The 12,954-nt window shown below is 54.4% G+C and overlaps 1 protein-coding gene across 1 annotated transcript in view; it reads right to left on the bottom strand.

Moving 5' to 3' along the window:
- Positions 1-10,130, bottom strand: part of slc22a18 (solute carrier family 22 member 18) — a 45,208-nt gene extending 35,078 nt beyond the window's left edge. Inside the window, exons 1-3 of the mRNA XM_031900302.1 lie at positions 9,964-10,130; positions 3,905-4,002; positions 211-356 (exon numbers count right to left, since the gene is read on the bottom strand). Coding sequence (XP_031756162.1) covers positions 211-356; positions 3,905-4,002; positions 9,964-10,047 — 328 coding nt within the window. The 5' untranslated portion in view covers positions 10,048-10,130. The remainder of the gene's footprint in view (positions 1-210; positions 357-3,904; positions 4,003-9,963) is intronic.
- Between the last annotated feature and the right edge of the window lie 2,824 nt (positions 10,131-12,954).

Raw genomic sequence — 12,954 nt, 5'->3', positions numbered from 1 at the left:
TGTATAAGCTAATGGCACATGGGGTGGAGATTAAACAGCATATCTTTGGATGGCAGAGAGTTAGCGTTAGGCCTAAACCATTAATTCCACTTTCTATTGACAAAAATCAAAATGTACACTTCGTACCTCCTACTAAAAGTTTATTTCTTCTTTAATAATGAACAACGCCGCTGCCCCTACATTAGCAAATAAGGAGAGGCCCCCGCTTACCTGGCAGAGTGTGCATAAAGACAAATGGAAGGCGGGATAGGAACAGGGTGGGGATGTTGCTTGCGAAGGCGAGGATGAGAAAATGCAATGAGCCGGACAAACAGGAGAGGATGAGAGCAGCTCGGGCGCCATACTGATCCGAAAACCTTGAAGGGAAAACATTTCATATTAATGTGCACCCCATGGAGATATAGCAAGTCCCACAACATCTTGGAATCTGGAAACCTTATTAAATAAAAAGACGGTACAGAAAAGGCGGTTTGTTCTAATGAATAGCGCCAGTTAGGCATTAAGGCGCCAGTTAGGCATTAAGGCGCCAGTTAGGCATTAAGGCGCCAGTTAGGCATTAAGGCCAATGATGAATACAACTGTTACAGCAGTAACTCTGGGACCCAATGTATTTACTGTATATAAACACAAGCCCGCAGTACTAACATGTTTGGCTCTTTGTGCGCACTGTACCAATGATCAACCAGCACGTTTGCTAGGAAAGAAAGGTTGAACTTGTTAGATGCAGTTTGTTCATCCACAGCTACTATGATACAAACTCACCAATCATTTCACTGAAAAGCACGGGGGGTAACCATAGGGCAAACAGATCCTGCAAAGCCGAGGGCCCTGGAACTATAGGGGGGCCCCATGGAACTTAGGGGGGCCCCATGGAACTATAGGGGGAGCCCCATGGAACTATAGGGGGGCCCCATGGAACTATAGGGGAGGCCATGAAACTATAGGGGGGGCCCCATGGAACTATAGGGGGGCCCCATGGAACTATAGGGGGGCCCCATGGTACTATAGGGGGGGCCCCATGGAACTATAGGGGCCCACATGGAACTATAGGGGCCATGGAACTATAGTTTGTGGAACTATTAGGGGCCCCATGGCTGTGAGAACTATAGGGGGGGCCCCATGAAACTATAGGGGGGGCCCCATGGAACTATAGGGGGGCCCCATGGAACTATAGGGGAGGGCCATGGAACTATAGGGGGGGGCCCATGGAACTATAGGGGGGGCCCCATGAAACTATAGGGGGGGCCCCATGGAACTACAGGGGGGGCCCATGGAACTATAGGGGGGCCATGGAACTATAGGGGAGGGCCATGGAACTATAGGGAGGGCCATGGAACTATAGGGAGGGCCATGGAACTATAGGAGGGGCCATGGAACTATAGGGCAGGGCCCTGGAACTATAGGGGGGCCCCATGGAACTGTAGGGGGGCCCCATGGAACTATAGGGAGGCCCCATGGAACTGTAGGGGGGCCCCATGGAACTATAGGGAGGCCCCATGGAACTGTAGGGGGGCCCCATGGAACTATAGGGAGGCCCCATGGAACTGTAGGGGGGCCCTGGAACTATAGGGGGGGCCATGGAACTAATAGGGGGCCCATGGAACTGTAGGGGGGCCACCATGGAACTATAGGGACGGGGCCATGGAACTATGGGGGGGCCCATGGAACTGTAGGGGGGCCCAATGGAACTATAGGGGGCCCATGGAACTATAGGGGAGCCCATGGAACTGTAGGGGTGGCCCATGGAACTGTAGGGGGGCCCCATGGAACTATAGGGGGGGGCCATGGAACTATAGGGGAGGGCCCTGGAACTATAGGGGGGCCCCATGGAACTGTAGGGGGGCCCCATGGAACTATAGGGGGGGCCATGGAACTATAGGGGGGGCCCATGGAACTGTAGGGGGGCCCCATGGAACTATAGGGGGGGCCCATGGAACTATAGGGAGGCCCCATGATGGAACTATCAGGGGGGCCATGGAACTGTAGGGGGGCCCCATGGAACTATAGGGGGGGCCATGGAACTATAGGGGAGGGCCCTGGAACTATAGGGGGGCCCCATGGAACTGTAGGGGGGCCCCATGGAACTATAGGGGGGGCCCATGGAACTATAGGGGGGCCCCATGGAACTATAGGGGGGGCCATGGAACTATAGGGGAGGGCCATGGAACTAAAGGGGGGGCCATGGAACTATAGGGGGGCCCCATGGAACTATAGGGGGGGCCATGGAACTATAGGGCAGGGCCCTGGAACTATAGGGGGGCCCCATGGAACTATAGGGGGGGCCATGGAACTATAGGGCAGGGCCCTGGAACTATAGGGGGGCCCCATGGAACTGTAGGGGGGCCCCATGGAACTATAGGGGGGGCCCATGGAACTGATAAGCAGCCGCAATATATGTTTGTAGAAAATGTCTCCTGTTCCCATAATGATTCTTAGTTACCCATAAGGAAGTGAGCTCCAGTCACTATTGCCTAATCCCTGCCTGGGGAACACACTCTAACCCTAACACTTTGCTCAGTGGTTGCTGGGCAGTAATCACAAAATACTGTATATCAGAGCTGTCCAACTTCTGTTGTGCCGAGGGCCGGAATTTCTCTAGCATACAAAGTGGAGGGCCGCTAATGGAAGCCAGTTTTGACCACTCCCCCTTTTAAACCGCACCCACTTCAAACCACACCCATGTTATCACAAGAGCTTTTAAGACCATACCCACATTAATGGTGGTAGCACAGCAACAACCCAAATGCTTGGTCCTCTCTGCAGGGATATCAACCATCATTCATATGTGAAAGAATTATATTATGTCCTATTAAGACACACCCTTAAATCCATATGGCTCCTCCCCTGTGGGTAGCACAGAACCCCCAACCTCATAATTACACAACTTAGGGACCATTTAATGGATATTGCCAACTGCTAACAAACTCCCAGAACAAACCCTTACCAGGTTTACCTCCCACAGGCAGCATAGGGCAAACAGAGCATGGCACACACAGGCAGCATAGGGTAGGCAGAGTATGGAACATACAGGCAGCATAGGGTTTGCAAGGTATGGAACATACAGGCAGCATAGGGCAGGCAGAGTATGGCACACACAGGCAGGGTAGGGAAGGCAGGGTATGGCCACACAGGCAGCATAGGGCAGGCAGAGTATGGCACACACAGGCAGCATAGGGCAGGCAGAGTATGGCACACACAGGCAGGGTAGGGAAGAGCAGAGTATGGCAACACACAGGCAGCATAGGGCAGGCAGAGTATGGCACACATAGGCAGGGTAGGGCACGGCAGAGTATGGCACACACAGGCAGGGTAGGGAGGCAGAGTATGGCACACACAGGCAGCATAGGGCAGGCAGAGTATGGCACACATAGGCAGGGTAGGGCAGGCAGAGTATGGCCCACACAGGCAGCATAGGCAGGCAGAGTATGGCACACCACAGGCAGCATAGGGCAGGCAGAGTATGGCACACACAGGCAGGGTAGGGCAGGCAGAGTATGGCACACACAGGCAGGGTAGGGCAGGCAGAGTATGGCACACGCAGGCAGGGTAGGGAAAGCAGAGTATGGCACACACAGGCAGGGTAGGGCAGGCAGAGTATGGCACACACAGGCAGCATAGGGCAGGCAGAGTATGGCACACATAGGCAGGGTAGGGCAGGCAGAGTATGGCACACACAGGCAGCATAGGGCAGGCAGAGTATGGCACACACAGGCAGCATAGGGCAGGCAGAGTATGGCACACACAGGCAGGGTAGGGCAGGCAGACTATGGCACACAGGCAACAGTGGTGGCAGTTATATAATGTAACTATGTGCAAGAGTAGGATGGGCATTGAACCCACAATAACCTCAACCCATTGCATGCTGGTTGGGGATTGAAGTGGTCTAATAAAATAATAACTGTACCTGCCAAAAACTGGGCCTCCGACAAGCTGCAGAATCCCGAAAACAGTTTGCAGGTAACCGAACCCAACCGCGTCCAAGCCAAGACTCTTTGCGAGATACTAAAATGGTAAAAACAATGATGTCTCTAAAACCACAAATTAACTCATTCTAATCACTTATTAACCCCTGGCCTAACTGCCACCAACTATAAACCTACTGTAAGTGCACAATAACCCTAACCCTTCTGCATACTAAACCCCCCACACACTAACCCCCCACACACTAACCCCCCACACACTAACCCCCACACACTAACCCCCACACACTAACCCCCCACACACTAACCCCCACACAATAACCCCCACACACTAACCCCCACACACTAACCCCCACACACTAACCCCCACACAACTAACCCCCCAACACTAACCCCCACACACTAACCCCCACACACTAACCCCACACACTAACCCCCACACACTAACCCCCCCACCACTAACCCCCACACACTAACCCCCACACACTAACCCCCACACACACTACCCCCACACACACCTAACCCCCCACACACTAACCCCCAACACTAACCCCACACACTAACCCCCCACACACTAAACCCCCACTACACTAACCCACACAACCCACACACTAAACCCCCACACACTAACCCCCACACACTAACCCCCCCACCACACCCACACACTAACCCCACACACACTAACCCAACACTTAACCCCCACACACTAACCCCCACACACTAACCCCCCACACCACAACCCCCACACTAACCCCCCACACTACCCCCCACCAACCCCCCACACTAACCCCCACACACTACCCCCCAACATACATCCCCCACACAACCCCCCACACACTAACCCCCACACACTAACCCACACACTAACCCCCCCACACTAACCCCACACACTAACCCACACACTAACCCCGCCACACACTAACCCCAACACTTAACCCCCCCACACTTAACCCCACACACTAACCCACACACTAACCCCCACACACTAACCCCCACACACTAACACCCCACACACTAACCCTCACACAAACTAACCCCCACACACTTAACCCCACACTAACCCCCCACACTAACCCCCAACACTACCCCCCACACACTAACCCCCACACACTAACCCACACACTAACCCCCACACACTAACCCCCCACACACTAACCCCCCAACATAACCCCCCACTAACCCCCCACACTAACCCCCACACACTAACCCACACACACTAACCCCAACACTACCCCCCACACATAACCCCACACTAACCCCCCAACACTAACCCCCCACACACTAACCCAACACTACCCCACACACTAAACCCCCACACACTAACCCCCACACACTAACCCCCCACACTAACCCCCACACACTAACCCCCACACACTACCCCCCACACTAACCCCACACACTAACCCCCCACACACTAACCCCACACACACCCCACACACTAACCCCCACATAACACCCACAATAACCCCCACACACTAACCCCCCACACTAACCCCACACTAACCCCCACACACTACCGCCCACACACTAACCCCACACTAACCCCCACACACTAACCCCCCACCACACCCACAACACTCCCCCACACACTAACCCCCACACACTAACCCCACACACTACCCCCACACACTAACCCCCCACACTAACCCCCACACACTAACCCCCCACACACTAACACCCCACACCACTAACCCCCCACACTAACCCCCACACACTAACCCCCCACCACTAACCCCCACACACTACCCCACACACTAACCCCCACACACTAACCCCCCACACACTAAACCCCCACACTAACCCCCCACACACTAACCCCCACACACACCACACTAACCCCCACACACTAAACCCCCACACTAACCCCCCACACACATAACCCCCACACACTAACCCTACACACTAACCCCCTACACACTAACCCCCACACATAACCCCCCACACACTAACCCCCACACAATTAACCCCACACACTAACCCCACACACTACCCCCACACACTAACCCCCCACTAACCCCCCTGCCCCAGTGAGCATACAATCTAAGGTCCCTATCCCATTACCATCAGCCCCTGCCCCAGTGAGCTTACAATCTAAGGTCCCTATCCCATTCCCATCAGCCCCTGCCCCAGTGAGCTTACAATCTAAGGTCCCTATCCCATTCCCATCAGCCCCTGCCCAGATGAGCTTACAATCTAAGGTCCCTATCCCTTCCCATCAGCCCCTGCCCCAGTGAGCTTACAATCTAAGGTCCCTATCCCATTCCCATCAGTCCCTGCCCCAGTGAGCTTACAATCTAAGATCCCTATCCATTCCCATCAGCCCCTGCCCCAGTGAGCTTACAATCTAAGGTCCCTATCATATTCCCATCAGCCCCTGCCCCAGTGAGCTTACAGTCTAAGGTCCCCATCCATTCCCATCAGCTCCTGCCCCAGTGAGCTTACAATCTAAGGTCCCTATCCCATTCCATCAGCCCCTGCCCAGTGAGCTTACAATCTAAGGTCCCTATCCCATTCCCATCAGCCCCTGCCCCAGTGAGCTTAAAGTCTAAGGTCCCTATCCCATTCCCATCAGCCCCTGCCCCAGTGAGCTTACAATCTAAGGTCCCTTTCCTAATTTCCATCAGCCCCTGCCCCAGTGAGCTTACAATCTAAGGTCCCTATCCCATTACCATCAGCCCCTGCCCCAGTGAGCTTACAATCTAAGGTCCTATCCCATCCCATCAGCCCCTGCCCCAGTGAGCTTACAATCTAAGGTCCCTATCCCATTCCCATCAGCCCCTGCCCCAGTGAGCTTACAATCTAAGATCCCTATCATATTCCCATCAGCCCCTGCCCCAGTGGAGCTTACAATCTAAGGTCCCTATCCCATTCCCATCAGCCCCTGCCCAGTGAGCTTACAATCTAAGGTCCCTATCCCATTCCCATCAGTCCCTGCCCCAGTGAGCTTACAATCTAAGGTCCCTATCCCATTCCCATCAGCCCCTGCCCAGTGAGCTTACAATCTAAGGTCCCTATCCCATTCCCATCAGTCCCTGCCCCAGTGAGCTTACAAATCTAAGGTCCCTATCACATTTCCATCAGTCCCTGCCCCAGTGAGCTTACAATCTAAGGTCCCTATCCCATTCCCATCAGTCCCTGCCCAGTGAGCTTACAATCTAAGGTCCCTATCCCTTTTCCATCAGCCCCTGCCCCAGTGAGCTTACAATCTAAGGTCCCTATCCCATTCCCATCAGCCCTGCCCCAGTGAGCTTACAATCTAAGCCTATCCCAATCCCATCAGTCCCTGCCCCAGTGAGCTTACAATCTAAGGTCCCTATCACATTTCCATCAGTCCCTGCCCCAGTGAGCTATACAATCTAAGGTCCCTATCCATTTCCCATCAGTCCCTGCACCAGTGAGCTTACAATCTAAGGTCCCTATCCCTTTTCCATCAGCCCCTGCCCCAGTGAGCTTACACTCTAATGTCCCTATCCCATTCCCATCAGCCCCTGCCCCAGTGAGCTTACACTCTAAGTTCCCTATCCCATTCCCATCAGCCACTGCCCAGTGAGCTTACACTCTAATGTCCCTATCCATTACCATCAGCCCCTGCCCCAGTGAGCTTACAATCTAAGGTCCCTATCCCATTCCCATCAGCCCCTGCCCCAGTGAGCTTACAATCTAAGGTCCCTATCCCATTCCCATCAGCCCCTGCCCCAGTGAGCTTACAATCTAAGGTCCCTATCCCATTCCCATCAGTCCCTGCCCCAGTGAGCTTACAATCTAAGGTCCCTATCCCATTCCCATCAGTCCCTGCCCCAGTGAGCTTACAATCTAAGGTCCCTATCCCATTCCCATCAGCCCCTGCCCCAGTGAGCTTACAATCTAAGGTCCCTAATTCCTTCCATCAGCCCCTGCCAGTGAGCTTACAATCTAAGGTCCCTATCCCATTCCCATCAGCCCCTGCCCCAGTGAGCTTACAATCTAAGGTCCCTATCCCATTCCCATCAGTCCCTGCCCCAGTGAGCTTACAATCTAAGATCCCTATCCCATTTCCACCAGCCCTGCCCCAGTGAGCTTACAATCTAAGGTCCCTATCCCATTCCCATCAGCCCCTGCCAGATGAGCTTACAATCTAAGGTCCCTATCATATTCCCATCAGCCCTAGGCCCCAGTGAGCTTACAGTCTAAGCGTCCCATCCCATTCCCATCAGCTCCTGCCCCAGTGAGCTTACAATCTAAGGTCCCTATCCCATTCCCATCAGGCCCTAGCCAGTGAGCTTACAATCTAAGGTCCCTATCCCATTCCCATCAGCCCTGCCCCAGTGAGCTTAAAGTCTAAGGTCCTATCCCATTCCCATCAGCCCCTGCCCAGTGAGCTTACAATCTAAGGTCCCTATCCTATTCCCATCAGCCCCTGCCCCAGTGAGCTTACAATCTAAGGTCCCTATCCCATTACCATCAGCCCCTGCCCCGTGAGCTTACAATCTAAGGTCCCTATCCCATTCCCATCAGCCCTGCCCCAGTGAGCTTACAATCTAAGGTCCCTATCCCATTCCCATCAGCCCCTGCCCCAGTGAGCTTACAATCTAAGATCCCTATCATATTCCCATCAGCCCCTGCCCCAGTGGAGCTTACAATCTAAGGTCCCTATCCATTTCCCATCAGCCCCTGCCCCAGTGAGCTTACAATCTAAGGTCCCTATCCCATTCCCATCAGTCCCTGCCCAGTGAGCTTACAATCTAAGGTCCCTATCCCATTCCCATCAGCCCCTGCGCCAGTGAGCTTACAATCTAAGGTCCCTATCCCATTCCCATCAGTCCCTGCCCCAGTGAGCTTACAATCTAAGGTCCCTATCACATTTCCATCAGTCCCTGCCCCAGTGAGCTTACAATCTAAGGTCCCTATCCCATTCCATCAGTCCCTGCCCCAGTGAGCTTACAATCTAAGGTCCCTATCCTTTTCCATCAGCCCTTGCCCCAGTGAGCTTACAATCTAAGGTCCCTATCCCATTCCATCAGCCCCTGCCCCAGTGAGCTTACAATCTAAGGTCCCTATCCCATTCCCATCAGTCCCTGCCCCAGTGAGCTTACAATCTAAGGTCCCTATCACATTTCCATCAGTCCCTGCCCCAGTGAGCTTACAATCTAAGGTCCCTATCCCATTCCATCAGTCCCTGCCCCAGTGAGCTTACAATCTAAGGTCCCTATCCTTTCATCAGCCCCTGCCCAGTGAGCTTACACTCTAATGTCCCTATCCCTTCCCATCAGGCCCCCCCCAGTGAGCTTACACTCTAATGTCCCTATCCCATTACCATCAGCCCTGCCCCAGTGAGCTTACACTCTAATGTCCCTATCCCATTACCATCAGCCCCTGCCCAGTGAGCTTACAATCTAAGGTCCCTATCCCATTCCCTAGCCCCTGCCCCAGTGAGCTTACAATCTAAGATCCCTATCCCATTCCCATCAGCCCCTGCCCCAGTGAGCTTACACTCTAATGTCCCTATCCCATTCCCATCAGCCCCTGCCCCAGTGAGCTTACACTCTAATGTCCCTATCCCATTACCATCAGCCCCTGCCCAGTGAGCTTACAATCTAAGGTCCCTATCCCATTCCATCAGCCCCTGCCCCAGTGAGCTTACAATCTAAGGTCCCTATCCCATTCCCATCAGCCCTGCCCAGTGAGCTTACAATCTAAGGTCCCTATCCCATTCCCATCAGTCCTGCCCCAGTGAGCTTACAATCTAAGGTCCCTATCCCATTCCCATCAGTCCCTGCCCCAGTGAGCTTACAATCTAAGGTCCCTATCCCATTTCATCAGCCCCTGCCCCAGTGAGCTTACAATCTAAGGTCCCTATCCCATTCCCATCAGCCCCTGCCCCAGTGAGCTTACAATCAAAATCGTCACCTCAAATTTTCCAGCTTTGCAGGAGACCTGCTATTGTGCCGGGGGGGGGGGGGCAAAGTTCCACCACTGATTGGCTGTCAGGGCTCTAATAAGACAACACTGAGATTGCAATGTGGGCGGGGCCCATAGCAGATTGCGGCGGGAGTAGCGCACTCACCGGGGTAACAGTGAACTGCATGAACAAACAGGAGACATTCAGGGCTGCCAAGAGATAGACCGGCCCCAGGGGTAAAGGAGCCATCCCAGCGGGGCCCAAGCAAAGTCCCCAACCGTCCCTGAGTAACGGCACCCTCCGTACTGCCCTGTGTGACGTGCCTAGGGGCAAAGTCCAGGGTGAGTATGGCTGAGTCCCAGCCCCCCCCCGGCTACAGACCGGCCCACATTGGCTGCACTCGGTACGGAGGCGGGAGGCGGGGTATCTCCCCACACAGATCCCTGTAGCTCCTCTGCTCACACAACTCTAGGGGGGTATTTATCATGCTGTGTAAAAAGTGCAGTGAAGCATTTGCCCACGGCAACCAATCAGCAACAAGATTTCAACAGTTAGAAACCAAAGCACCTGATTGGCTGCTATGAGGAACATCGGCGGTAATATTTTACTTCACTTTATACACAGCATGATAAATATACCCCTAATTCTCTGTAAAGCCGAATAGGGATTGGTTGGGTTGGGGGCGGGAGCTCTTTGTGTTCTCCAATCCCCGTGCAGCGCTACCGGGAAGCACAGTTTGATGCGAAAACCGCCAGAACGGATACGGGAAAGTAATGGGCACATGTGGGGTAGGGGGGTAATGGGCTCATGTGGGGAATAAGGGGGTAATGGGCACATGTGGGGAATAAGGGGGTAATGGGCACATGTGGGGTAGGGGGGTAATGGGCACATGTGTGGAATAAGGGGGTAATGGGCACATGTGGGGAATAGGGGGGTAATGGGCACATGTGGGGAATAGGGGGTTAAATGGGCACCTGTGGGTAGGGGGGTAATGGGCACATGTGGGGAATAAGGGGGTAATGGCATATGTGTGGAATAAGGGGGTAATGGGCACATGTGGGGTAGGGGGGTTATGGGCACATGTGTGGAATAAGGGGTAATGGGCACATGTGGGGATAGGGGGGGTAATGGGCACCTGGTGGGTAGGGGGTAATGGGCATATGTGTGGAATAAGGGGGTAATGGGCACATGTGGGTAGGGGGATAATGGGCATATGTGTGGAATAAGGGGGTAATGGGCACATGTGGGGTAGGGGGCGTAATGGGCATATGTGTGGAATAAGGGGGTAATGGGCACATGTGGGAATAGGGGGTAATGGGCACCTGTGGGGTAGGGGGGTAATGGGATATGTGTGGAATAAGGGGGGTAATGGGCACATGTGGGGTAGGGGGGTAATGGGCACATGTGGGGTAGGGGGGTAATGGGCATATGTGTGGAATAGGGGGTAATGGGCACCTGTGGGGTAGGGGGGTAATGGGCATATGTGTGGAATAGGGGGGTAATGGGCACATGTGGGGTAGGGGGGTAATGGGCACATGTGTGGAATAAGGGGGTAATGGGCACATGTGGGGTTAGGGGGGTAATGGGCACATGTGGGGAATAGGGGGGGTAATGGGCACATGTGGGGAATAGGGGGGTAATGGGCACATGTGGGGAATAGGGGGGTAATGGGCACATGTGGGGAATAGGGGGTAATGGGCACCTGTGGGTAGGGGGGTAATGGGCACATGTGGGGTAGGGGGGTAATGGGCACATGTGGGGAATGGGGGGTAATGGGCACATGTGGGGTAGGGGGGTATGGGCACATGTGGGGAATAGGGGTATGGGCCACCTGTGGGGTAAGGTGGGGTAATGGGCATATGTGTGGAATAAAGGGGGTAATGGGCACATGTGTGGAATAAGGGGGTAATGGGCACATGTGGGTAGGGGGGTAATGGGCATATGTGTGGAATAAGGGGGTAATGGGCACATGTGGGGTAGGGGGTAATGGGCATATGTGTGGAATAAGGGGGTAATGGGCACATGTGGGGAATAGGGGGGTAATGGGCACCTGTGGGGTAGGGGGGTAATGGGCATATGTGTGGATTAAGGGGGTAATGGGCACATGTGGGGAATAGGGGGGTAATGGCATATGTGTGGAATAAGGGGGTAATGGGCACATGTGGGGTAGGGGGGTAATGGGCACATGTGGGGTAGGGGGTAATGGGCATATGTGTGGAATAGGGGGGTAATGGGCACCTGTGGGGGTAGGGGGGTAATGGGCATATGTGTGGAATAGGGGGGTAATGGGCACCTGTGGGGTAGGGGTAATGGGCACATGTGTGGAATAAGGGGGTAATGGGCACATGTGGGTAGGGGGGTAATGGGCACATGTGGGGAATAGGGGGGTAATGGGCACATGTGGGGAATAGGGGGGTAATGGGCACATGGTGGGAATAGGGGGGGTAATGGGCACATGTGGGGAATAGGGGGTAATGGGCACCTGTGGGGTAGGGGGGTAATGGGCACATGTGGGGTAGGGGGTTAATGGGCACATGTGGGGAATGGGGGGTAATGGGCACATGTGGGGTAGGGGGGTAATGGGCAATGGTGGGGAATAAGGGGGTAATGGGCACATGTGGGGTGGGGGTAATGGGCACATGTGGGGTAGGGGGGTTATGGGCACATGTGGGGTAGGGGGGTAATGGGCACATGTGGGGAATGGTGGGGTAATGGGCACATGTGGGGGAATAGGGGGGTAATGGGCACATGTGGGGTAGGGGGGGTATGGGCACATGTGGAGTAGGGGGGTAATGGGCACATGTGGGGAATAGGGGGGTAATGGGCACATGTGGAGTAGGGGGGTAATGGGCACATGTGGAGTAGGGGGTAATGGGCACATGTGGGGATAGGGGGGTAATGGGCACATGTGAGGAATAGGGGGGTAATGGGCTCATGTGTGGAATAGGGGGGTAATGGGCACATGTGGGGCATAGGGGGTTAATGGTAGGGGAGTGAGGGGCACATGTGGGGGTAGGGGAGTGAGGGGCACATATGGGGGTAGGGGAGTGAGGGGCACATATGGGGTAGGGGAATGAGGGGCACATATGGGGGTAGGGGAGTGAGGGGCACATATGGGGGTAGGGGAGTGAGGGGCACATATGGGGGTAGGGGTGG

This window comes from Xenopus tropicalis, chromosome 4, assembly GCF_000004195.4.
Source record: "Xenopus tropicalis strain Nigerian chromosome 4, UCB_Xtro_10.0, whole genome shotgun sequence".
NCBI lineage: Eukaryota > Metazoa > Chordata > Amphibia > Anura > Pipidae > Xenopus > Xenopus tropicalis.
The sequence above is the reverse complement of the archived record's forward strand: the minus strand, read 5'-3'. Positions and strand labels throughout refer to the sequence as shown.